The sequence below is a fragment of the Pempheris klunzingeri genome, chromosome 5, assembly GCF_042242105.1.
Source record: "Pempheris klunzingeri isolate RE-2024b chromosome 5, fPemKlu1.hap1, whole genome shotgun sequence".
In the NCBI taxonomy this organism is placed as follows: domain Eukaryota; kingdom Metazoa; phylum Chordata; class Actinopteri; order Acropomatiformes; family Pempheridae; genus Pempheris; species Pempheris klunzingeri.
Genome location: NC_092016.1, coordinates 26,261,538 through 26,287,619, shown reverse-complemented (window position 1 = coordinate 26,287,619; position 26,082 = coordinate 26,261,538). Strand labels below are relative to the sequence as shown.

The 26,082-nt window shown below is 44.0% G+C and overlaps 1 protein-coding gene across 1 annotated transcript in view; it reads left to right on the top strand.

The window, feature by feature from the left end:
- LOC139201314 (A-kinase anchor protein 13-like) overlaps positions 1 to 26,082 on the top strand; it is a 68,036-nt gene that overhangs the window by 16,594 nt on the left and 25,360 nt on the right. Inside the window, exons 10-15 of the mRNA XM_070830594.1 lie at positions 127 to 3,300; positions 7,977 to 8,035; positions 19,237 to 19,309; positions 23,836 to 23,888; positions 24,495 to 24,681; positions 25,345 to 25,516. Of these exons, the coding sequence (XP_070686695.1) occupies positions 127 to 3,300; positions 7,977 to 8,035; positions 19,237 to 19,309; positions 23,836 to 23,888; positions 24,495 to 24,681; positions 25,345 to 25,516 (3,718 nt within the window). The remainder of the gene's footprint in view (positions 1 to 126; positions 3,301 to 7,976; positions 8,036 to 19,236; positions 19,310 to 23,835; positions 23,889 to 24,494; positions 24,682 to 25,344; positions 25,517 to 26,082) is intronic.

Genomic DNA, 26,082 nt, shown 5'->3' with positions numbered 1-26,082 from the left:
CTAATGGATTTAAATGATGAACCAGGAATATGAAAAGAAGAGCTAAGCTGCTATAGACCAGAGTTCTTTAAAGCAAAGAACAAGTTTATCCTCTGTGATTCTTAATCTAATCCTGTCTCCTTTCAGTAAGCATGGGTCAGGAACAATCCCAGGATCCGAAGGAAAGCCAGTCAGACCCAGAGGAGCCAAACCAACGTGACACAGCAAACAAGAGTCTTCAGTCTGGCAGGAACACCAGCCCTACGTCCCCAGACATGGAAAGGAAACCCCAGAGAGGGCTATGGCTGCATGGAAGCTGGATTGGGAGCAGAATGGGATCACCCCCACATGAACCAGAAACAGTAGCAAAAACAGTCTGGTATCAGGGTGAAAACATAGATCAGGGTATCAGTGAAGAGTGGAACAGAAAGGAAGTGAACTCCCAGTCAGTTTGGTACGACAGTGACACAAAGGATCAGAGAAAACATGAACAGCTGGAGCAAGAAATGAGAGAGCAGAAAGAATGTGATTTGAACTTGCTCCAAGCTTCTGGTCTTAGTTCTCCACAGCTGTTAGAACAGGGTCTGAGTTCTCTTCAACTGTCTGCATCTCCTAGTCAGCCACATGCTGCTGGAACACAGCCAGCACCGTCACATGGGCCTGGTGCACAAAGACAGGAAGTAGACGGATCCCAGCAAGAGGAGGAAGTAGGGCCAGATTGGAAGGAGGCAGGACTGGAGGGAGACAGACAGGAGGTCAGTAACAGAGAAACAGCTCACAGCAGAAAGGGTTCAGAAACAGCAGACGTCGAAGAGGGACGAGAAGAGAAGCAAGGGCGCAAAGAGAAAGGAGCAAAGGTCAGAAAAAAGAGGAGGAAGATGAGGGGGAAGAGAGGTGGCTCAGAGGCCAAGTTTAGCTCCAGCTCTAGTGTAGAATCTCAGAGTCGGACAGAGGTGCAGACGGATAGAGAACAAGTGACAACACTGACCACTCAGTCAGAGACAGAGTCAGAAGCCAAGGATAAAACAGGAAGGGCAGACATCCAGGCTCCCAGTGCCTCGGAGCCAGCCCAGCAAGAGGAAGCTGACAAGGACGTCATGCATCTACCCAGCCAGACCGTGGGCCAGACCAGGGAGTGTGACAATACAAACTCGGATCGTAGTTGTGCCACTCCCGAGTTCAGTCTGACAGACCACGGGAGTGCAGATTTGACTAATGTTTGTGGTGAAGCAGTCATTTCAGAGACCAAGGAGTTATCAGGGGATGAGAGCATGAACTTCCATGGACCTGGTAACTTTAGTGGAATGGACATCAGAGAGGCAGATATCGAGGAAATGACAATTATACAACCGATGGGAATGGAAGTATGTGACGCTACAGAGCTGGACTCAAAGGGACTTGCTAGTCTAATCCAACAAGCAGAAGATAATGTGGAGTCAAAGGCATTGCCAGGTCATAAGGATTTTAAAGTGTGTGGTAAAGCTGGCGCATCTGTGGACCTTACAGGTTCAGTGGAATCTAACAGTCCAAAGGAGCTTCCTGTCAAACATTTAGATCCTACAGATTTCACAGAGGGCTCGTTTCTTATGGAATTTCCTGAACAGAATGCACAACATGTACAATCTGTGGACACAGACAAACCAGCACAGCCTGTGGATCCCATGGGAAAACCCGGTGGATTCATGGAACCTGTGCATCCTACAGAAGCTGGGGCTCTGCCATTTGAAGGTAGACCGGATGTGTCACCACTTCTGGAAGGGGAAGGAAGGGCTGAGACAACTGTGAGGGAATATTTAGAGCATTGTTTGACCTCAGAGATGCTGAGAGATCAGCAGCACAAGGAGGAAAAGAGAAATGAGTTGTGGATGGGTGAAGAGGAAGCGGCTAAGGGAATAAATTGGGAGAGGAGGAGTGAGGAAAATGACAGTGGGACAGTACATGGCAAGGAGTTATCTTCCGGAGATAGAGAAAAAGAGCACGACAACGAAGACCTAGTGGCCACAGCGGTAGCCATTGTAACAGTAGCAATAGCATCAGCCATTGCCAGCATAGAATTGAGCCAACAGATAAAAGACAATCGATCCGAGAGTCAAGAGTCCGCTAGCAAAGAACCAGCAAATGACCCATCATTGGCACAGGAGGCTAACATAGCAACTGACACATTAAAGCAGCAGACAGAGCATTTACTCAACGCTGTTCAGTCCACACAACTGTCTCCACAGGTGATAAACAGAGACCGAGAGAAGTGCCCACTGTTAGCCATGACTGAGACAGAAAACCAACCTCTAGAACATTCACCCGTGAAAGACGGTCATCAGTTCAGCTCGGAGGCCGATAGATCTGACACATCAGAGGAGTTCCAGAGTAACACTGATGCACAGAAGCTACCAGCAACACAGTTCAGCAGCAGCCAGCAGGCTAACCTTGACACCACAGAGGAAATTCAAACAGAAACTACACAAAACAATCTCTCCATGTTAGGCTCACCACCTAAAGAAAGGGACTGTCCACTGCAAGTTAATATGAAACCTTTGCCAGAAGCAGATGAAATGGTAGACAGCCAAGGTCACACACAGACAGAAAGCCACATCCCTGGTCCTGTTAGAGACACAGAACAGCATCCAGAGGCTAATGACACACACGGTCATGATTTGGAGGAGAATCTCGAGGAGAATCTCGGACTAGGACATCCTAGAGATCCCCAAGACCAGTCAGTCTGTCAGACAGAAAGTGGGATACAAGCAGAGAGTGAGACGTGCCAGTTCCATTCACATTTTCAACACAGTCAGACACATGATAGAGATGACAGTCGCTCTGTAGAGTCCGTGACTGCTGAGGGTGAGACAGGAAGGCGGGTACATGAGCAGGTGGAGGCAGAGGGAAGGGAGAGCTGTCAGACTGAGGTGCTTGAGAATGGCCCACAGCTGGATGGCCAGGTTACAACACCATGTGAAGGGGACATTCCCACTTTGCCGTCTTCTTGCGCTTCAACACTTCATGTTACTCCGCGTGACTCCACTTCCGAGGCTGATCCCCGTCTAGAGGACCCATCTGCCCCTGTCAGCGGGAAAGCAGGAGAATACCAGGCGTCTCGGTCGTTGGAGGATGCGAAGCGCGTCCCTCTCGACGCTGGCAGTGGCACGTTCCAGAGCAAAGGTCAGGACTCTGTGGAGAATAAAGATGGCGCGTTTGAAGGGCTGGATCGAGACTCCCACGCTCTGGATACAGTGGAAGGATGGAAGGACAGAGAAAGGACTGAGATGACAAGTGAAGAGAAAGCAAGGACAGAGATGGTCACAGCAGAGCACACGTCCCAGACAGGTAAGCAACTGTTTTAAGTGTAGAACTGCTCTTCTCTGTCCACAGTATGTCTGTCTCTAAACACATCACAGCATTAATACACTCATTCTATCTTTCCTTTCCTCAGCACCATCCACCTTTCGTTATGTAGGCTGGGGAAATATCTCATTTCAGCTTTTTGGACAAATGTAAATATTTGCTGTTATTTGAATTGCTGCATGCCTGTGCTGGTGGGCTACATATAGAAGGTCCGTGTTTGCCAAGCATGATCACACACGGGTTTTTGACATGAGAACAATGGGATAAAAGGATGCAGTTGCTTGTTATTGAGGTTCTGTCAGGGTGCCACTCAGCTGACTGGGTAAATGTTCAAGTAAACCTAATTTAACTCATAGAAAGAATTGCCAGATTCAGTAGTGGTGTAGTAAACATCCAGTACTTTTTAAAAAGAATTGGGACGTTGGTGTGAATGCCTGTCTATCAGTATCAGCCCTGATTCACTGAAGGAGAAGCGTTATAGATCATGGATGGATGGGGCGTTGATTGGTGATGTTATATTTATTGATAAAAGTTGTGCCGCTATAATTATTAGCTTTTTTAGCCAGCTTTATTGTTTGAGACAACTATGGTGTTAGCTGTATCACTAATGCCAATAGCTCCTCGGGGACTGAGGCAGCTTTTCTCATTTTGACAGTTTGCAACAGATGATTGATTAGTTCAGGTTGGAAGGACAATGGATGTTGGAAGTGGATTTTGATTTTGTCCAAATGTGCCAAATTGTAATTTTGTTTTTTTATTGTTGTTCAGACATTTACGCTGTTAGCTAGCTAACATCAGTCACTTCTTGCCAACCGTGACAACAGTTAACATTCACATAAAGGCTGATGGAATGTGAACGGATTGCAGAATCAGGCTGTACTGGCTGTGGGTGCTTTGATGTGGGCACAGGCTCGCCGCCCTCATGGCTGCAGGAGGCCGGTATGATGTCAGAGGATGTCAGCGGTAGGATGTCAGTGGAAGGACGCAGGTCTTGGAGGCTGAATGACAGCCGGCTGTTGGTGCTTGAATGTGGGCATGGGGCCGACGTTTTCTAGGGGGGCGGCAGTAGAAACACGAGTTTCTGTTACATGGATTGAGTTTCTGAGATCCGAAGTCCCCAATTAAATCTGTGGTTTTGTCTTTATCTATCTGTGGACCCCCACACCTTTAGAATCAGTCAAGACTTCAAAATCCTCATGCACCAATCAATCATGCACCAGGGTCATTCATCAGACAGACACATGATTCTATTCTTACTGCATTGCTAGCTTCATAATAGCCTAATGTACGTACATATAAACATATAAAGACATTGATCAACGTTGCTCATTTGTGATTATCACATAACAATAGAAATCATAGTTAGTGGATGTTGTATTGACTCTTAAAAAACTGTCCAGCCTGCATTAGACCAGTCTACCTTGCCTACCGTGTCCCACAGTGTAAACCACTTACTGTTGTGTGAAGAGAGACAGTCAGAAACCTTTGTAAAGTTTCAAGTATTTCACGTCAACAGTCGACCAGAATCTGTTTCTGCAGAAATCCGAGGCAGATATCAGCCTCAGATCACGTTCAGACTGTCGTCAGGCTACTTTCTTGTCCGCTAGTCTGTTGGCTTACTACTGGAAATTCCCAGAGAAGTGAGTGAGTTAGCTCACATTAGCCAGCAGTTCTCTGCATACAGCCTGTGGCAGCAATGTTACTGATGTGTGCTGTTGTGTCATATTCAGATTCCATTAGTGCTCCGCCTGCAGCTACACTGGAAATGTCTTTAATGTTTAAATGACAGGTTTTACATAATTGGAGTGAAAATGATTAAAGAGCTTATGGAGTTCATGGAACTTCAGAGCTCAGACATAGTTGGAATGATTGAAAAGTCACTCATGCATATTATGTGAATATGAAAATGGGCATAGGCGCTTGAGCAATGGAGCACGCGACGCAGCTGCACCCCCACTTTTAGACCTGCTAAGTTAAAGATTTGATCTGGTTTGGATCAGAGTCGGTCCTCTCTGTCTGTGCTATGTGGAGTATTTGAATTAAACATTACATTTCCTGTCCTCACCGAAGCTGATTTCTCATATAAGCTCTGGAGAATTCTGAGAGAATCATGTCCGGACACCTTTTCACACATGTAGCACACAACCACACAGTCTATGCACACGACGGGAGACTGTCTGTGTCAAACTCTTACCACCTACTGAAATACTCTGTTTGGTTTAACTGAGGACTGCATGAGGCAGGACACGAAGCTAAAGTATGCTGCAGTTTTTAAGTGTTTATCAGAAATGAAATGGCTTTTATTTGACAGAAATCACAGGAAGTCCTCTCTCCCATTCGCACTGCTTCACTTAACGGAACTAGTGGTGCTTGTGGGGGAGGGGAAGAGTCCCCCATAGTATTTGTTCTGAAGTGCACTTAAGTAGCAGATCACATGACATGATGAAGCCACATGAGAGTTAAAACATTAATGCAGCTGCAAGAATAAAACAGTCCACTCATATCTTCGCTTATGTTCGCTTACACTTGTTTATTTCAGTGAACTTTGTAAAGCACTATGAGACACTCTGTTGTGATATTGGGCTATACAAATAAAATTGAATTGAATTGAATCTTAAGGATTCATTTTAGAGAGAGCTGTCAGTGAATGGGAGTTTATTAATAGTCACAATATCATACAGTTTACAAGAAGCTTTAATGGCTCAGAAGAAGTCATCATTTCAGACAATTTTCCCTTCAATCTTTCAAAAACTGTACAGTAAAAACAATTCCGTGTTCATAGCTAAGGTCATCCTGGACACAGCCCGGAGCATTTCAGCACACTGCACAGGAAACATGAACCAGCACCTTCTCAGCATCTTCTGGGCTCAGAGGAGGACTCGGGCCCAGAGGAGGAGCCAAGCACAGAGGAGGACTCAGGCTCAGAGGAGGACTTGGGCTCAGAGGAGGACTCAGGCTCAGAGGAGGACTCAGGCTCAGAGGAGGACTCAGGCTCAGAGGAGGACTCAGGCCCAGAAGAGGACTCAGGCCCAGAGGAGGACTCAGGTCCAGAGGAGGACTCAGGTCCAGTGGAGGACTCAGGCCCAGAGGAGGAGCCAGGCACAGAGGAGGACTCAGGCCCAGAGGAGGACTCAGGCCCAGAGGAGGACTCCGGTCCAGAGGAGGACTCAGGCCCAGAGGAGGACTCAGGTCCAGAGGAGCCAGGCCCAGAGGAGGACTCAGGCCCAGAGGAGGAGCCAGGCCCAGAGGAGGACTCAGGCCCAGAGGAGGACTCAGGCCCAGAGGAGGACTCAGGCCCAGAGCAGTGAGCCACATGAAGCTCCACAGGGTTACTGGAACGTTAGAAGCTGTCCTCAGACAGTCTCGTCTGTACAAAACAGAACCACATAAATTCATTCTCATGACAGAGCTACAGGTACATGAGGATTCTAAAGTACATGTGAGGAATGTGGATCCAGGAGGACATGAGATCCACAGGACTGAGTTGAATTGAAACTGAGACCGTCCCTCCACACAGATAACCTCTGACTGGACTTGTGTTGATCATCCTGTTGCTGTGTTAGCTCTGACTAACTTATTTTTTTTAATACCATTTCCATTCCTACATAGCTCCTCTTTCCTACAGAGTCCGATGAATTGCTGATTCCATTTATTAGTTTTAGTCAAAACAAAGTATCAGCTGTGCTGAGGGCAGCCCTGCCATCATGCTTGATTTAACACTAACCAGGTCACATGCCCGGAACCATATCTGTATTTTGGAGCATCTCACATCACTTTAGCATCTCGCAGCTACTCTCGGATCCACTTTTCACTTTTTCTTGTTCTCTCACCTGCATTGTCCACTTTTTCACCATATTGCTTTGTCCAAACGCATCGATTGATTATTGTGTACATGTGTACCTGTGATCAATCACACGGGATAACAGAAGTCATGCCAGCAGGTTAAAAGCAGCGACAGTCATCTCTGTCTCTGACATCTCTCAGTGACTGCATCTGCCCCATGTTGACTTGCTTTAACTTATCCATTTTATTGTGACTGTGGCTCAGAGGTAGAGTGGGTCTTCGACGCACTTCTCCATGTCGAAGTGTCCTTGGCCAAGACACTGAACCCCCACTTGCTCCTGAAGCAGCTTCAGTTTGTGAATGTGTGTGAAAGAAGAGTCTCCTCCAACTTAGAGTCCTCCTGAATGAATGATGTGTGCAGGATGTGATGTTAAAGAGCTTTGAGTGGTTGAAATGACTAGGAAGGTGATGTACAAATACAGAGCATTTACCATTCTATTTACCATTTAGCCTTTTGAACCCTGGTTAGACACTCTGGGGCAGTCGGCTGCTAGCTGGCATTCTCCTGCTGCTCCTGATGACCAGTCCACGGATGTGAATGGATTCACAGCAAAAGACAAAAAGCCATCATCCTATGATTCACTCACAAAGAAGTGACAAAATGTTTGGTAAAACAAATACCAAAGGAATGACAAGGGTTTTAATTCCACTGACCTGTGTTCAGTACTGATATATTCTTGTCCCACAATGTTTGATATATCAACACAATGATGAAGTAGCTCACAAATGCATGTCGTCATTCTTTGTGTAAACGACATAAACACTAACTTGATGATGTCCTCCAGTGATGAATGAATGTTGTCTGTCCTCTACAGAAGCAGGAGAACAGAGTCTACAGACCAGGAGAGACCCAGAGGACACACACACTGTGCAGGTGAGTTGACATTCTGATCAGTGTCCTATCATAGGAGCATCCTGGATCCATCCAGAGTTGAACTCGAGCCGATACACTCGCTGTCACTTTTTACATACTTTTAATCTGACCTATCATGTTTTGAGCAGGAACGTTATTGACACATTTGCACAGCAGTCTGGGGAGCTCCAGTTAGTCCTGATCAGTTGGGCTGTCGTTCATAAACTTTCATTTGTCTGCGACAAATCCATGCACGAAATGTGTTGTGTATATTCACACTCACAAGAGGAAGAGCAGCTGTGGCAGGCCAAACAGTCCGTCACTGTGGGGAAAGAGGCCTCAGTATCTCTGACCCATCACTGAGTGAAGCAGGGTCCCGGCTGTGATTGGGACTGTTGCTTTGTCTATTTTCACAAGTTTGTAGAATTGAACTGTTAGAGGATCCTCTGGTCTCTCTTGGTCCGTAGACACTCTTCTTCTGCTTCGGTAGAGGACGGGCAACATTAATTCAGGATCTGATTAGGAGTGCCTATGAAGTATACTATGGGCAAAACTCAGAGCTGACAAAATTAACTGGTTTCCTTCCTTGTTTGGATTTTGGAAAGACGACTGTTGGAAACTGAAGGTAAGAGTCTGCATAGATTCTGCCAGCACACTCCATCCTTCCTTCAGATGATATGATCATGAGCTCATTCCCCCTGAGGTTAGAGTGGGGCAGACCAGACCAGGTCAGGCCCAACAGGCCAAGGCCATCCTTGGAACCCTATAAATCCTCCTCGACAGTTCCCCGAATGACGCAGCACTAGGTCTCCTGGAGCAGGAGGTCACAGTAGGAGATATGGGAACCTGGATCTTACTGGAGCTGGATGTTACCGTGTTTGTATGGGGCCGGGTGGGACCTGACCAAGTGTATTTCTGGTTGAGCTGCATGATGTAATGTCAGAGAAAGACAGGAGAGGAAGGAAGAGGGAGGGATGAATACACAGGAAACTACAGAAGCAGAGACTATTATTCTCAAATTTATTCTATTAAGAATATAGAGAATTTAGATGAAGGCATTACAACAAATTTGCACCACTGCAGTGAAGACAAGCCAGTGTTTAAAGACTCAAACTGAGCATTTGTTCTGCATTTAATTTATTAATATATAATAATACAGCCTTGATTTGATAAATTGATAACATCATGTGATGTCGCCTTTCTGCATCTGGGCCCCGTCCTTCATGTGTGGATAACTGAGGTATCCACATGATAGTGATGATGCTTTGACACCAGTCTCCACCCTTTGGTTATTCACAGCTGCTTTAAAATGAATCTGACAGTTTTCGTAGCAATAAATATTAAAGCTTAAACCTACAAAGTACAACGTATTGCCAGTCAGCTGATCTTGAGTTCAGATACAAACGGCTTTCTTTAGATTCAGAGAGAGTGCTGCTAGAACTGCTTATCACTATTACCTTTTCACAATGAGGAGTCAGCCAAACTCCTACAGGATCAAATGTTCAACACAGAATGTGGGCACTAAAAACAACTAAACCGAATGTAGTCTGACAAACTAGCAGACAGAAACACCAATGAAGCCCCAACATGTAGTCTGACCAAAGTCAGTGATGTTTAACAGTGATCGGAACAGAAACATGGTGGAGCTCAGCGTAGACAAAATCACATGAATGTTATCATTTTACCTTTATTTCTAAATAAGAGTGCACGTTCAGGAGTGTGAGTCTGTCCTGTGCTGCCTCCTTGTGATCAGAGCAGGTGTCACTGCCTCCAGATGTCTTCTCTCTCTCTCTCTGCCAGCCCCCCCCTCCCCCTCTACCTCTCTCTCCATCTCTCTTTCTCTCAATTCAGTTCAGTTCAGTTCAATTTGCTTTATTGGCATGTCTACTCAGTCCGCTGAGTGGGCCTCAAACCTCACTTCCATAAAGAGCTACTGGTGAATGAACACAAGTTGTATTTTGGTGCATACATTGGCCCGTGTCCCTTTTCTCTTAGTGCATTTATTGTCATATTGAAAACCTGGGATGCAGATATGCTCAGACCAAGTGTTTCTTGGGCCCAGTTATGGTCGTATTGCTCTCGGATGGTTAGGTTAATGTCGGAGACCATCACTGGGTGGCCGCTGAATGCTTCAGCTGCTCTGCTGTTCGTTGATGTCCAGGTTGAATAATGGACTTCCGCAGCATCCCTGTTCTACACGATGCCCCTAGATAAGACACTCTGCTCTTTGCTTGGTCATTTTTACGGCACACTGGTTGTGCTTGTACATCCATTCAATGAGATTGTATACCTTACCACCAAGTCCACATTAAGGATTTGAATCAGAGGCTTTTTTAAATCAATCAAACAAGCAAATGTTTTCTCTACCTTTTTTCTTTTTTTTGTTGAATAGACGTTTGGATCTACAGAATACTGGAGAAAAGTTTGCTGTCAAGGTTGCTGCTGACACAGATCCCTCTGTTGTTATTGGGCTCTAATTTGTTTCCACTTGTATAGATCGGGGGTGAACAGTAAACATGCCCAATTCATAAACTAGAAAGAAAAAAAGAACACTGGCTCTGTGTGTGTGTTTGTGAAAGACTGGAAGTTTGTGTTAAGTTGTTAATGTGCAGTTTCCCTCTCTGTATCACAGCTGGATGGCATGTTACCATGGTTATTGTTGTGTTTCCGTGCTGCTGAATGTTTAGAGATGAAGCTGGTTGTTTCCAGTGATCGGCTGGGGGTCAGTGCTTTGTTAGGCCCAGTAAGTGAATAAGTGGCATAAGATAAGAGATAAGATAAGATATTACTTTGTTAGTCCTATGACGGGGAAATTGACAATGTCACGGCAGACACTAGGAGATATAAAAGAATATGTACATCTACGGTAGAGGAAGCATAAAAAATAGATCTCCCACTCCTCTCAGCCATCAGAGCTGCCCCCGCTGGGACAAACGTCCAACAGAGTCCTCACATGCTGAGCTCTGCATGTGCACCAAGCAGAGGACACCAGTGTCAGTGAACATGTACAGAAGCCTGTTGGGGACATGTGAAAGAAGAAAGCCAAAGCCAAAGTCGATGAGAATGTGATCTGAAGACATAGATACAGGATGTGCTGTATACAGTGTTTCTATAAACAGTGTTTCAACAACAATGTTAATGTCACATTAATTCATATCCAAAACGTCTGTGCTGGGGGGGGGGGCGACAGTGCCTGAAGGGAAAAAAAGAAGGAGGGAGGGAGGGGCAGCTGTGATGAACAGATGTGGGCAGAGAGGCTCATTTTCCAGCCCAGAGTGCAGTGAGGAGGAGCAGCAGAGACTGCAGACTGCACTGGATCACATTCAGTCTGTGGCTGCGCACCACCTCTTTTTACTTTAATACCACTACCAACACTGGATTCTGTTTGGAACCTGCGACGGCACAGCTCCGCTGAATCTAAGTGTTCTTTTGATACATTTCTCCCTCCTTCTGTAGTTAATTAGAGGTACAGAAATGTTTAGTTTAACTTGATATGTGGCGTTTTTTTTCTCTTTTAATGGCAAGAAAATCAGCAGTGTGCAGCCCTCAAAACTCCCAGTTGGATGGGGTTTTTTTCCTGGGACTCCACCCTCAGCCATTCACATTATTTGTTTTTCTGACGGGGTTGCCGTCAGAACAGAAAGGAAGGACAGTAGAGAATTGAGTGATGGTTGACGTTTGAACATTAAGTTGGATATATAATACAGTTTTAAAGCGAATAGATGGAGCGGGGGCTGCCGACAGGCCCACAGAGCCAGCATGTATGAGAGGCACAGGAGAAGGTACAGCTTCTGTACTAAAGGAGAGAGGACTGTGGATGTGGTGTTGATTAAGGTAGGATTGTGTGTGTGTGTGTGTGTGTGTGTGTGTGTGTGTGTGTGACCATACCAACAATATTGATAAGATAAGATCAGATCTGTCAGGTGTTTATTTGGCTCCTTTCGATGGTGTTTTTAAACGGTTACTTTATGTCTTGTGTGATGGCAGCATATTTTTCAAATGTGTGCATTTTGTAACAAATCCATGAACCCTTTTGGACCCTACATTCAGTCAGTGCGTGTAACTAGATGGGCAATAAGTTAGGCTGCTTAGAAACATCAGTCAGTGTGTCAGTGGACCTGATGTGTACAAGTGAAACAGTTCCTTAAAACACAAAGAGGGGCTCATTGCTTGTTCGTTCCCAGGTTTTTGGACTGAGGACATTCTCAACCTGATTCTCTCACACTCTTATTTTTAGGCTCTCTACATTTTCTACTTTTGGAACTACAGTTTCCGTCATGCTTTAGGTGATGCAAGCAGGAAGTACAGCGTTGCAATGGAGAAAGTGGGTGATTTCCATTTGGCTCACGTGACTCCCCCCTGTTCCTCTGGAACCGATGTTCCTGACAGGGGCAGAGATGTGAGGAAATGTGAGGACTCACCAAATGGGACACGCTCCTTTGTCTCCTTTGCCTCATTTTGTCGTGACACACAGCAGGATTATAGATGCACTGCAGTGTCCACAAGAACAGAGTGTGACTAACAGAAGACAGAAGGGAAGAAAACAAAGATGGTTCTGAGTAACAGAGCTGAGTGGCCAACGAGCAAGAACAGCACTATACAGGCTCTATGGAATGTCCAGACAGTTTGTTGCAGGCCGCAGGTACTTTTATTACTGTTTATACAAGTCACCGTCTCAGCTACGGTCCCATAAGAATGTGACAACATGTATGTTGTAGTAATGCTGTTTGGGTTGTCTGTGTGAGGAGAAGGGGTTCAAAGTTTAAGTCGACAGTTTGTTTATCTCACGAGAGAAAACCAATAGCTTGACACAACCACACATGTAGAAACCACCCGCTCACCTTTTCTGTGTCTCACAAAGACATCAGGGGTGGAACCAAAAATCTCTCATTTCTTGGCCCAAGCATTTCTCTTCTTCTCGTTCTTCCTCAGTTGTGGCTTCTTTGCAGCAATATGGCCACGAAGATCTGATTCACACAGTCTGCTCGGAACAGTTGATCCTGAGATGTGTGTGCTCCTTCATCTCTGTGAAGCATTTATGTGGGTTCTAATCTGAGGTGCTGGTAACTCTAATGAATTTATCCTCTGCACCAGAGGTAATTCTTGGTCGTCCTTTCCTGGGGGGGTCCTCATGAGAGCAAGTTTCATCAAAGCATTTGATGGTTTTAGTGACTGCACTTGAGGATACATACAAAGTTCTCGAAATTTTCCGAATGGGAAAAACGAGGTCCGAGCCATCAAAACACACGTCCTTCCAGTCACCAGATAGAATAATCTGGCCAAAGGAGGAGGTAGCGGGGGTGTCAGGTATCCAACTAACAATCTCAGGTCAGCCACCCTTGCGTTGATGGAATCTCTCTCGTAAATTGTTGGGCCTTAGTGCCCAATCTCAGAGTGCGGGGATGATGATGATGATGATGATGATGATGATATCCCCCCTCTGACCTGTCATCCTGGCCGCCCTTTGCTGTAGTAGCACATTTGTTGTACCTCATCAATCTTTAGTTGTGATAGCAATGCTTGTTTGCAGATGTTGAAACATTGAGCTAATAGTTGTTTCTTGGTTAGCTTCTGCTGCATGTAGCCCCTCCCACTGGGGTTACTTCTATAGAGGCATTCCATAGATTCATATTCTCGGCCCTTGTCCACCTATGCTTTGTTCCAGTTGCCCATTTCTCATCAGTTTTCTCAACAGTACATACAGACATACATTACGTACAAATAAACAGATGGATCATAGCTACAGTGTTTGGATGCTTGTGAATCATTGGTTCTCTCCTGATGGTGGCAACCTTCCATCAGTGTGTCAATGATGTGTGAATGTGAATGTAGTGTTTAAGCACTTTGAGTGGTTGAAAAGACTAGAAAGGCGCTGTACAAGTACAGACCATTTTCAAAGCGCTTTTACATGACATCCTCATTCACCCATTCACACAGGAGGACAGACTGTTCTTTCACACACATTCACACACTGAAGCTGCTTCAGGAGCAAGTTGGGGTTCAGTGTCTTGCCCAAGGACACTTCGACATGTTGACCCATAGGAGCTGGGGATCGAACCCCCGACCTTCTGATTGAGGGACGACCCACTCTACCACTGAGCCACAGCCCCACAAAAGAGGTGTCTGAAAACAAAATTATTCCAACTTTATGGGCAGCAGTGTATATACAGATGGAGATTTCTACAGATGGAAATAAACGGTGTAGAGCTGATGAGTGATGTTATTTTCCCACGCTGCATATGACATCATGCTGTTTATTCCTGCTCCCTGAACACCGTTATTAACATGTTATTGAGGCCTGATGTCCTCCTGTAGATTTGAGGTTTGGACAGCCTCTCATTGGACGTATCAGACTGGAGCACCATCTACAGTATGTAATTAGTCTGAACTATGAAAAGCTCATGACTCATGCTTTTAGCGTTCAGTCCTCCAGCAGATTTACATGATTTGTAAGTACATAGGATTATAAAAGATAGGTTTGGATTTTTTCAGGTTTCTTAAAACAGCACTTGCTCTGCACGTTCTGTATGTTGAGAGTCATCCTTTCCATACTATGGTAACATTGTACAAAATCCACAATCCTCATTCTGCACAAATATCATTCTAAAGTTCGGTTTCTGTTAATATGAGTCTTCAACAGTAAGTACGTTTTTTTTCCAAGTTATTGTCTTTTTATTGCCAAATTGCCTGTTTCCATGAACAGTTTTTCCCTGAACTGCAGCAGAGGGATCCATTCTCGTGGCCTAGACTTCTTTTAGGAAACCAAAATCTGCTAATAAATCCGCAAACTTTATCAGAGTGAAGGTACCCATTTGATATATCCTACTCAAACTGCTGAAACCTCATATTAATGGCACCTGAACTTTAAAAGGCAAAGCTATTCTATAAAACACAGATCAGGCAGCTGTTATTCTATGTTTTTCCCTCAATCAAATCATCTCATGTGCAGAACCAAACCAACAATGTGTTCTTATGTCTGTCAGTACTTTCTGACATCCTGTCCGTGGCTCTCAGCTCTAAGCCTATTGGAGGAAGATATGTCAGGCTGTGAACACACACAATACTTATTAGCATACACACTGACTGTTGGTTTGAGTCTGGACATGAGATTTGATGAGAATACTACCGGTCTTATACTATATTGTGCTTAATAATGTACCTTGCATTTCTGGGTCCAAGCTAGCTAAACATAATGAACGTTGCTACATTTTAGTTGGACAGGAAAGGGAAGGGTAAGAAACATTATTAAGCATCTGGAGGATTCAAATGAGAATTCACTAAGTTGTCACACAGACATCTAACATGTGCAGCTTGGGTGGAGATTAATAAATGCTGCTTGTTGTCTCCCACGCATTGGAGAGCCGTTCTTTTGTGCAGATCTCTCGATGTTGCAGGATGTTGATAATAGACAGAGCAGACAACATGGAGCCACTACAATAGATCCATTGAGACAAGTGGAAAGGGGACAAAGGAGCCATTGGCTTCACTGATTAACAATCACACATCTAAATGTGAGGTCACTCTGATGGCTCATCCTACAGACTAGTGGGGTGACTTTGAAGTTCATTGCTTCAAACATGTCAGGTTGTTAATATCCTGCATATACAGTATATATGCACCACTGTTCCTAGGTTTGGAATCAGGTGTTACACTGATGTTCTGTCTGTGTAGAATTCAGACACCAAATAGTTTTGCCCCCAAAAGAGGAATTAAATCATTCAAACTTCCATTAAGTCAATGTCCCCACAGTGTTGCATGACAGGGGACAATACTTTTGGAACCATTTTCCCCCAAATACCTTCAATGTTTCAGAAAAGCAGAAGTGGCGAAAGATCATTATTTAACCACAATTGTGCACCAGCTGGCTCTCTCTCTCTCTCAGTTCCGCTCAGCCCGAACCATAGGCTTTATCAAAAAGGTTTTAAGCCAAGTCTTAAATGTAGAGAGGGTGTCTGCCCCCCAAACACAAACTGAAAGGAGGTTCCACAGGAGAGGAGCCTGATAGCTGAAAGCTCTGGCTCCATCACTACTTTAGAGGACTTTAGGAACCACCAGTAGGCCTGCAGTCTGGGAGCACAGTGCTCTAGTGGGGTAGTACGGTACTATGAGTTCTTTAAGATATGATGGAGCCTGAACATTAAGAGCCTTGTAGGTGAGGAGAAGGATTTTAAACTCTATTCTAGATTTTACTGGAAGCCAATGAAGAGAAGCCAGTACAGGAGAAATATGGTCTCTTCTCTTAGTTCTCATCAGAACACGAGCAGCAGCGTTCTGGACCAGCTGGAGAGTCTTTAACGACTTATTGGGGCAGCCTGATAATAAAGAGTTACAATAGTCCAACCTAGAAGTGACAAATGTGTGGACTAGTTTTTTTTCATCATTCATAGACAGGATGGACCTGATTTTAGCAAGTCCTGGAAATATTTTTTATGTGGGAATTAAAGGACAAATCCTGATCAAAGATAACTCCCAGATTCGTTACGGTGAACCTGAAGGCCAGAGTAATGTCATCTATAGTACCTATATTCTCAGAAAATATGTCTTTAAGGTGTCAAGGTGCCAAGCACAACAAGTTGTCTGACTTTAGCAGCAGAAAATTGCTGCTCATCCAGGACTTTATGTCCTTAAGGCAGACTTGGAGTCTAGTCAACTGATTGGATTCATCTGGCTTTATTGATGAATATAATTGGGTATCATCTGCATGACAGTGGAAATGAATGGAGTGTTTCATCATCCATAAGGTAAATAATATCTGTCCATGCACCGAACCTTGTGGAACTCCATGTCTAACTTTAGTGTGGACAGAGGACTCACTGTTGACATGTACAAACTGAAATTGATCTAATAAATAGGACTTAAACCAGCTTAATGTGGTTCCTTTTATACCAATGAAGTGTTCCAGTCTCTGTAACAGGATGTGATGGTCAATGGTATCAAACGCAGCACTCAGATCTAACAAGACCAGGACAGAGAGAAGTCCTCTGTCTGATGCCATAAGGAGGTCGTTTGTAACCTTCACCAGTGCTGTCTCTGTGCTGTGGTTCATCTAAAACCTGACTGAAAATCCTCAAATAGACTGTTGGTATTCAGAAAATTACACAGCTGATTGGCTGCTACTTTCTCCAGGATCTTGGAGAGAAAGGGAAGGTTGGGTAAAGGTCTATAGTTGGCTAACACACCTGAATCAAGAGTAGGCTTTTTCAGAAGAGGTTTAATTACTGCTACTTTAAAGGACTGTGGTACGTAGCCTGTTAGTAAAGACTGATTGATCATATCCAGTAAGGACGTGTTAATTAAGGGCAGGACTTCCTTAAGTAGCCCAGTAGGAATGGGGTCTAGGAGACAAGTTGACAGTTTGGATGAGGAAATCATTGAAGCCAATTCAGGAAGATCAACTGGAGAAAAACAGTCCAAATGCAGATTAAGTCCAACAGTTGTTTCCATGATTCCTGAGTTTGAGGTTGAATCAGAGCCTGTTGAGGGCAGGAGGTGATGAATTGTGTCTCTAATAGTTAGAAGTTTATCATTAAAGAAGCTCATGAAGTCGTTGCTACTGAGCTCTAAAGGATCACAAGGATCAATGGAGTTCTGGCTTTTTGTCAGCCTGGCTAACATGCTGAACAGAAATCTAGGGCTGTTTCTATTTTCTTCTATCAGTGATGAGTCTTCCAACACTTCTTTCAGATGAGACGCTATAATTCATTTAACTATTCATTCAGATAGGGAAAACTTTATAAACACTGAGAGAAACACAAAGAGAGAAAGAATTGCAATCTAAAATGTGAGTGTGGGTTACAAATTATATTATAAATATTGATCCCCTCATACGTCCCGATATTATCTGGGAGACCACAAAAGCCACTTTAAGAGAATGAGAGAAACTGATGCAAAGATGAGAAGAACTTGAAAGAAAAGTAGAGTGATGTGAAGCACCTCATAAGACCACATGTATAGAAAATAATTTGAGACAATTAATGATATCTAGAGTCAAACTTAATCTCAACATTTCAAATGAAATCACAAAAAGATGCACCATATCAGACAAAAGCATTATAAATTTGGCAATAAACCAAGAAAATTATGAAATTGACCAGGCTTTTTATGAATTTTATAATAATTTTTATTTATAAATCCCACAGTAACCATTCACAAGATGAACTGAAGTAGTACCTCCAAACTAACCTGAATAAACCTAAATTATCAGAATTCGATGAATAGCACCTTAAGTCATTTACAGAGGCAGAACTTCTGGCTACTGTTAATTTCTTTTTTTTGTTAATGATTAATATCTTTATTGGACACTAGGAGGTTTGTAATACTTGGGGATAAACATGCGCCATACTTGGAGTCGAACTGGATATGTGGTCCACTTAACAATTGTTTCTGTTAGGAAGAATCATTTTTTCAGCCTTGCCTTTGGACTCTCTTATATCTGTAAAACACTCCAATGAGATAAAAGCATGGATTTTAGCCTGGGAGGATTGTATTAATAAATCAGAAATCTGAGGTAGAGGAAATTGAGGGCAATGCAGAAGGGAAATGTTCAAGACTTGATCTTGTTCAGCAATTCAAATCAGCTGTTATTGCAGAATATTGTTTCAGATATGAATCGTTTATGTGTGGCTGTCTGCCAGGACACAACTACAAAACAGAGAGTCTGGCCAGTGTGTCTGAGTGTGTATGCTACAGAAACACAGAGGGCTTTTAGAGAACCCCTCCTACAGCTCTCTGACAAGACACTGAACGGGCTGTGTCTGGCTGCAGGGGCGGAACAACCATCTGCTTGTGACCCATGAGTGTGCATCAATGAGTGTGTATCTGCGTTTGTGTGGTCGGCAGAACATGAAGGCTCCTCCTCCGGTACAAGTTGATATGCTCACATCATAGCTTAAACATGTGAAACACACACAGGCAGGAAGGCAGGGTGCCTGTGTGTGTGTGTGTGTGTGTGTGTGTGTGTGTGTGTGTGTGTGTGTGTTCCCAGCAGTCACATGTGGAGCCAGTGGGTGTGACAATGTCATATTTTCATATTGATGTGATGCTTAGAAAAGTTTCACATAGAACCAGAAGATGGCTCTTTGGGAGAATCAATAAAGATAATAGATCAATAAAGAATCCTTTGAAAGTACACTGAGCACTTCAAACAGTTAAATGGCCTTGCTTGTGATGTAGCAGTAGTGTTCTCTTCATCAGATATATGATCATTTCCTCGTGTCTCTTAGATCCAGAGGGAGAAGGATGTTTTCTTCCCTGTCCAGCCCTGCCCTGAACCCCACGCAGTATCACCATGTACAGGTAAGACCCACAATTTCTTAATTGTACAAATACGTACAAACATACACCATGTGTCTGTATGAGGGTGAAGCTCATTCATCTTTCCATTCCTCTGCCTCAACATGCTGATGTCATAGATCGCTCTGTAGAGCAGCTTAAGTACATTTGAGGATTACAAAGTGTGGAAATTCATTTTCTCCCTAAAGTCTGTTAGCATCTCATTCTGTTACATTCATAAGAATCAGGAGGGAATGGACATGGGCTGTTTCAGCCCTGTGTGGTCACACATGTCACTCTGTGTGACAAGTATCAGTACTGCATGTAATCACGTACATTCACTTCATCATTGAAGTTAGGGTTAATCCACACCTCTGTATACAATAATGGAGCTGAGGTGGAGCAGGTGAACAGTTTCTGGCGAATCACATTACCGAGAGCCTGTCGTGGTCATCTCACATCTCCACCCTGGTTGAGAAAGCTCAGAAACAGCTGTGTTTCTTGAGAAAACTTCTGAGAAAGAATTCTTACTGGGAACATCACAAAACTGGCATGGGATGTGCACAGCAGGTGATTAGAATGGCCCAGTATATCATTGTTACCCATCTACTGAGCATCAGTAATATCAGTGAGGTGAAGAACCTGCAGAGCCCAAAGTATATTGAAAATAAAGTATGAAAATATTCTTTAAATGACACTATGGCTGGCTGATATGAAATCTGAGCATTACTGAAGAATGCAGATGTCCTGCTTTAAGAAAATAAGACTTAGTTAATGCAAATTTGGGGCACTGATTATCAACTTCTTTGTTTTTATGCAATGTTAACTGTTGTAATGATGTTCCTTCAGCATCACAGCTGAGAAATAATCAAATAACAGTCATTGCTGACTGTCTCACTGCGGATTGCCCCCTGGTTTAGTAGTATAGGTCATAAACTCCGCCCCCTCCATGTTAGCGGATGAGTCATGGGCAGAAATTAAAAAATCAAAGTATTCAACAAATTAATTTTTCTTGAAGATTGTTTACATCATTTAGTAGTTCTTATCATGCTGTTGTCAGTTCATGTGTTCGTTATCTTATCTTATGGGTTTGGTTTTCATCAGTTATTTGATGCTATAAGAAGTGGTCATGACATCATGGTGACAGCAAACTATAACCCTATTTGGGCGTATTTGTTCTGTGCAGTACTCTGCCGATCACTGCTGTTCAGACTGTGGCTCCAAATGATGTCAACAACACCAGATACATTAGTTTAGGTACCAGGCAAGACTTGTGCTTCGGAGTGTGAATGTGTTTCCTCCAACTTAGATACCTCCTCTGTGACTGTGAATGTAATGCAAAAGCACTTGGAGTTGTCGAAAAGACTAGAAAGGCTTTACAAGTACACAGTATTTACCATGTGCTTGGTGTCTGAATTTATAGATGATGTCTGTGGCTCAGGGGTAGAGTGGATCGTCCATCAATCAGAGGATATCTGGTTCAATTCCCAGTTCCCCAGTGTGCATGTCAAAGTGTCCAAGGGCCAGACACCGAACCCCAACTTACTCTTGCACAGCTTGTGTGAAAAACTAGTCTCCTCTAACTTAAATCCCTGCTGTGTGTAAAAGCACTTTGAGTGGTCGAAATGACTAGAAACACAAGTACAGTCTATTTACCATAGTGACATTGTGATGTACAGATGCTGTTTAAATTCTGTATTTAACAAATATCAGTGCTTGAGTGGAGACATTTTGCATCATTATCCTGGTGAAACTACATGCAAAACAATCTTGAAATCTGATAAATCATCATACAGTAACTTAGAGTCACCAATTAACCTGCATATCTTTGGACTGTGGGAAGAAGCCAGAGAGAACCCACGCGAGCACAAGGAGAACATGCAAACTCCACACAGAAAGACCCCAGGTTCAAATGAACTGATTTATTTAGCACTTTTCCTAACAGCGTTATCAAGTCAATAAAGTAAAATCAACAAAGTAAAACCAGACAAGACAGTTAAAATGCGAATAAAACCAAATGGTAACTATTAAAAGATTAAAATAAGATAAACAGGAACAGTGAAAATGAAAACATATGAAGTGCCACCAAAAGCATTCACTAGGGGAAAAGTTTTAAGATGAAGTTGAAAAGAAGCCAGAGATTTGTTGAGTCTCAGTTCAGTGTGGACAGAGAAAGTAGCAGAGTTCGCATGGGGAATGGAGAGAATACAGGGGTCAGGCTGGATTCAGGACCTGATGTTCTCCACCCTTTTCTTCAGACATCTTAACATCAGGTCAGGGAAAGGAGTTGGGGGACTACTAATAACCCTGAAAAGTGTTTTGGGGTTGTGGGTGTTCCTTAGTATTACGTAAACTGCATCCTTTACTGCTTTCTGATACGTTAACATTTGGTTTGTCACCATGTTATAAGTTACTGAAGATTTGTTGCTCTTCCATAGTCGCCCAGATTTTCTGCAGTCTTCCAGGGCTCGAGTCAGCTAGGGGGGGTTATCTGATTTTAGTGTCTTAGTTTTGAATGGAGCGATTATGACAAGGATGGATTGACTGTGTTGGTTAAATGAGTTAAGTGGTGTGTCTGGATTTAGAGGGGAATTAACTGAAGTACTAGATGATGGATCGAAAGAATCACAGAATTTACCAGATGAACCAGGGTTAAGGATACGAGAGCGGACAGTAGGGTGGGGTCCACAGCTTTATTAGAGAAACCAGATGAAAGTACTAAGTCTAAACTGCAGAATGTGTTGGCCCTTTAAGAGACTGAATGAGGTTAAAAGAATCTATAAGATCTAAGAGGTGCGAGACTGGGAGGGACAACAGATATGGGTATTAAAATCACCAACAATAAACACCTAGGTCATACCTAGGTGTGACAATGGAAGCTCAGAAAACCTTTTGTTCTAGGGGATCTATGAATAAAGATGCAGAGGAAGGCCAGTAATTAAAAAACTTAAAAATTCAAAAGAAATTGCCAAATGTAACAGGGTGGCACTTAAGACCAGACTTTATTAACACAGCTAGAACATCCTTCCATCTCTTCCTGAGGGCCTGGGAATATTGAAATATGTGAAATGTGGGGGCCTAGTCTCGATCAGGGGAACAGTCCCCTGGGGACAGCCAGGTCTCAGTAAGAATGTCCAGAGCATTAGAAGCAATACAGTCATTTATAATGAGGGACTTACTCCCTAAAGATCTCAAATTTAAGAGAGAAGAGGCACACAGTGAGTAAATTGTTATTGGTCCCACCTTTAGATGAGGCATAAGAACGGGGGGCTCTGTGCTTAGTAATTGTCTGTATTGAGAAAATTGAGTTAATGACAGAAGAGAAAGGTGGGGGGAGCTAGCAGGGAGAACAGTACTCAGGTGACAGGTGAAGCCACATGTGGAAAAGGAGATTCCGGTGAGGGCGTGGGATATAAACAGTCAGTCATGTGGAGCGGACTGTTTGGCCTGCTACAAGTTAGCTGACAGCATTCGGCTTCTCAGCCTGTTTGGGTGGACTCCATCAGTCTTGAAAATTCCAGAATAAATTAAAATTGTCAATAAAATCTCAGAAAAGATCTCAGAAGCCCTGGGAGCTTATTGAGAATGTCGGGGATGTTGGCTCCAGGGAAGCAATGAGTGGCTGCATTAAAGAAACAGAAACAGATGGATCAAATTATTAATGTTGCTGGAGAGAAGAGGTGTCGAGGAGAGGATGTCTGTGGTTACGTGGGTAGGACGCTGAAGTCGCCGACTGAGGGTACGAGCCACTGACTGCTCAGTGTGGGAGCATCAGCCGGCTGGACTGGAGCCTCAGCTGGGTGGGTGAGAGTGTCATCAGACACTGTTGCGTACCAGTTGGAGAGACATAGGCTAAGGGGTGAGGCAGCCCCATCCGAGACTCTCTTTCGACCGCCGCGGACCACCACCTTTGCATACCTGGCATGGTTGTCTTAGAACAGATCTTAAAAACTTAAAATCCACACTAAATGACTAAAATCCTGAAATTGGCTAAAAGTGTAGGTGAAACAACCGATGTCTGAAAAGTGTAATGAAATAATGCAGCCGAAAATCTGGATAAAAACTGGATGAAAACACAAGAGCCTCATGCCTGAGGCAGGTAGACGGGGTTGCTGAAGCAAAGAGAGCTTTGGACCAGCATTTCATTAGACAATCTTTTTCTACAGTCAAAATGTGCTCATTTAAATTGTCGTCTGCGGTGCAAACACACGGCATCCATACACTTGCCAATCATTATGTCATGAATGCAGGACCCCAAGCAAAAGCTGGGGGCATCTGGTACCTACACTGGGATATTTTGGCTTTGTTTTTGTACAGTGGGAGGAAGCAGAGACATGTTGTCCATCTTTATGTACAGTCAGGTGGTCTCAATGGATTGCAACCAATACAGCAATGTGCCAGGAGTTCAGACATGGCACCACATATTCTACTGAAGAACAAGATCTTATAGTTTCCTGTGTCTCACCAAGTGAAAACATATCATGCACTTCCCTCGATCACTGACCCAGGCGGTTCCCTCCTCCTCTTTTTCTTCCCTCATGTCCATCCAGACGGAGAGGAGTGTGTGTCGCTGTGTCAACTGGATGGGAGTGTCTTCAAAAAGGTACGAAACACACACACACACACACACAGACCTCACTCAGATTTTCATTAGTTTACAATCTGGTGAAGCTGAATATAAACATTAGTCAGATGGGTTTCACGTGAGCATTCAGATTGGACTGACAGAGCTGCTGCACCACAGCTGCTCCGGTGTGACTCACTCGTTCTGGAAGAGCTCTTTTCCACTGACTTTTCTCAGAATTCTGGACCTACAGAGACAACACGTGGCCAGGCTAAATCTGGCTGTCATTTCCCACAGTACCTTGTCTGACCGAAGACTGGTGGAATTTGGGCAGTAAAGTAGGAACTGAAGGGGTGTCAGAGATTGTTCTTGTGGAGAACTTGAGATAAATACCAAACCAAATGTCCTCACAGCTGAATAGTAAAATCTTTTCTGATCATTACTCCCATACAAGCTTAGTTTAGCTTAAGGGCTGGAAGTTCTAAGGGATTCGGTCATATGAACACGAGGGTGTGTTTCACAATGGCTTTGTCGTGTTTCCTGCTGATTGCTTGCAAACTCACAGAATGTTTGCTCAAGTTTCATTTAGAGAATTGTAGTTTTTAAACTACATTGCTAAAATGTATGTCCTCTTTTTGTCTGCAGCCTGAAGACCCCCCCTCCTGTGTTGCACAAGGGGACAGAGGGGTTTGTGTCTCTTGGTCCTCCGCAGATGATGCATTGATACATGGAGCTCTCAGTCCCAGTTGGGGGGCTCTGTCAGCGGGCACACCTGAAGCTGTGGCCCCTCAGAGCTCCAGACTGTCCTGCAAGGCCAAAACAGAGGACGGAGGTAAAACACAGTTTGTTCTTCTGTGATTTCTAACAGAACCTGTTCTTTTTTAGTCAGGCATAGATATTTCATGATCAAAACATATAAAGATACAGATTTCTACAGTAACATTCTGTGGTTTCACTGCTCAGCATAATCAAAGGATACACTTCTCCTTTTGTCTGAGAAATGATATTCAGAGCTTCCTTTGCCACAGTAGGAAACAGAAACACAAAAGTCATGTAGTCTTTTTGATAGTCAGCTTCAAATGAAATGAAATCAACCCGGACATATTCTTCTAAATGGACTCGTATGGAATTTGGTTTGCATGATACGGACTTATGACTCAATCAGTGCACAACATTTGGTACTGATGAAAGTTTGTGTGGCATATTGCAACATAGGACATTTCACTGAACAAAACACCTGTATGTCCTACAGGGGTGGAAGTTTTATATGGATGTAAGAATGGAAGCTGATGTGGGGGTACTGCTAGTCTGCTGGTTAAGGTTCTGACCAAGAAGGCCTGGGGACCTTTTGTTGCATATTTTTCCCATTTCATTTCCATCATTTGCTGTCACCTCACTGTTGTCACTATCTAATAAAGCCTCACATTCCCCAAAAATCATATGCAAAAGGTTCACGTTGTTCCGGTGGGTAAAAGTTGGATATTTCTGTCCCAAGTCCCAGGAGGAGCAATGGGAGAAGAGGAAGAGAACAAAGACCAGCTTCCAGAGAATCCTGTCTCCTCTGACATCTTCCGAGCCTCCAACCGTTCCTTATCTCCGTTCCGTCGTCACAGCTGGGAGCCAGGCAGGAACACCGCCGCTGCAGATAGCGACATCAAACAGCGAAGGTACTGGGTCCATGTCAGGGTGGTAGAATATCTAGTCCTCGTGACCCTTCAAGTCCAGAGCACCTCACCATCCTGTCCCAGAGAGGCAGAGGGTGACCGCAGCACCACTCCACGTTAATATTGTTCCGTCCTGCCGAGGAGAAACCTTAGGATAGCATAGAAATGACTCCCTCCTTCCACATCCCCAAGGGTGGCCAGTGCCACAGCAGATGCAGTCCAATCAGAGTTGATTTATTCACCAGTCAGGTAGAATAGCATTGGGGTGAGCATGGCCAGAGCAATGCATAAAACAGCTGCGTTCACAAGACGGCGCAGCAGTCTGGTCTGGTTGGGATCGAGAACAAAAAAGTCGGCCTCAGCAGGTTCTGTTTTAAAGAAGGCGCCATCAGTCTCACGTCCAGTGAGCAGCCACCACCTGCCACTCAACACAGCACAGCACAGAGTGAACAGCTCCACCCTCAAGTCCTAAAAATATGATGTGAAGAACTCTTTCATAACCTCTGAGCCTCTTCTCTGAATAGTTTCTGTTTTCTCTCAGTCTGTTCCTTCAGTTTCTCTACATTCAA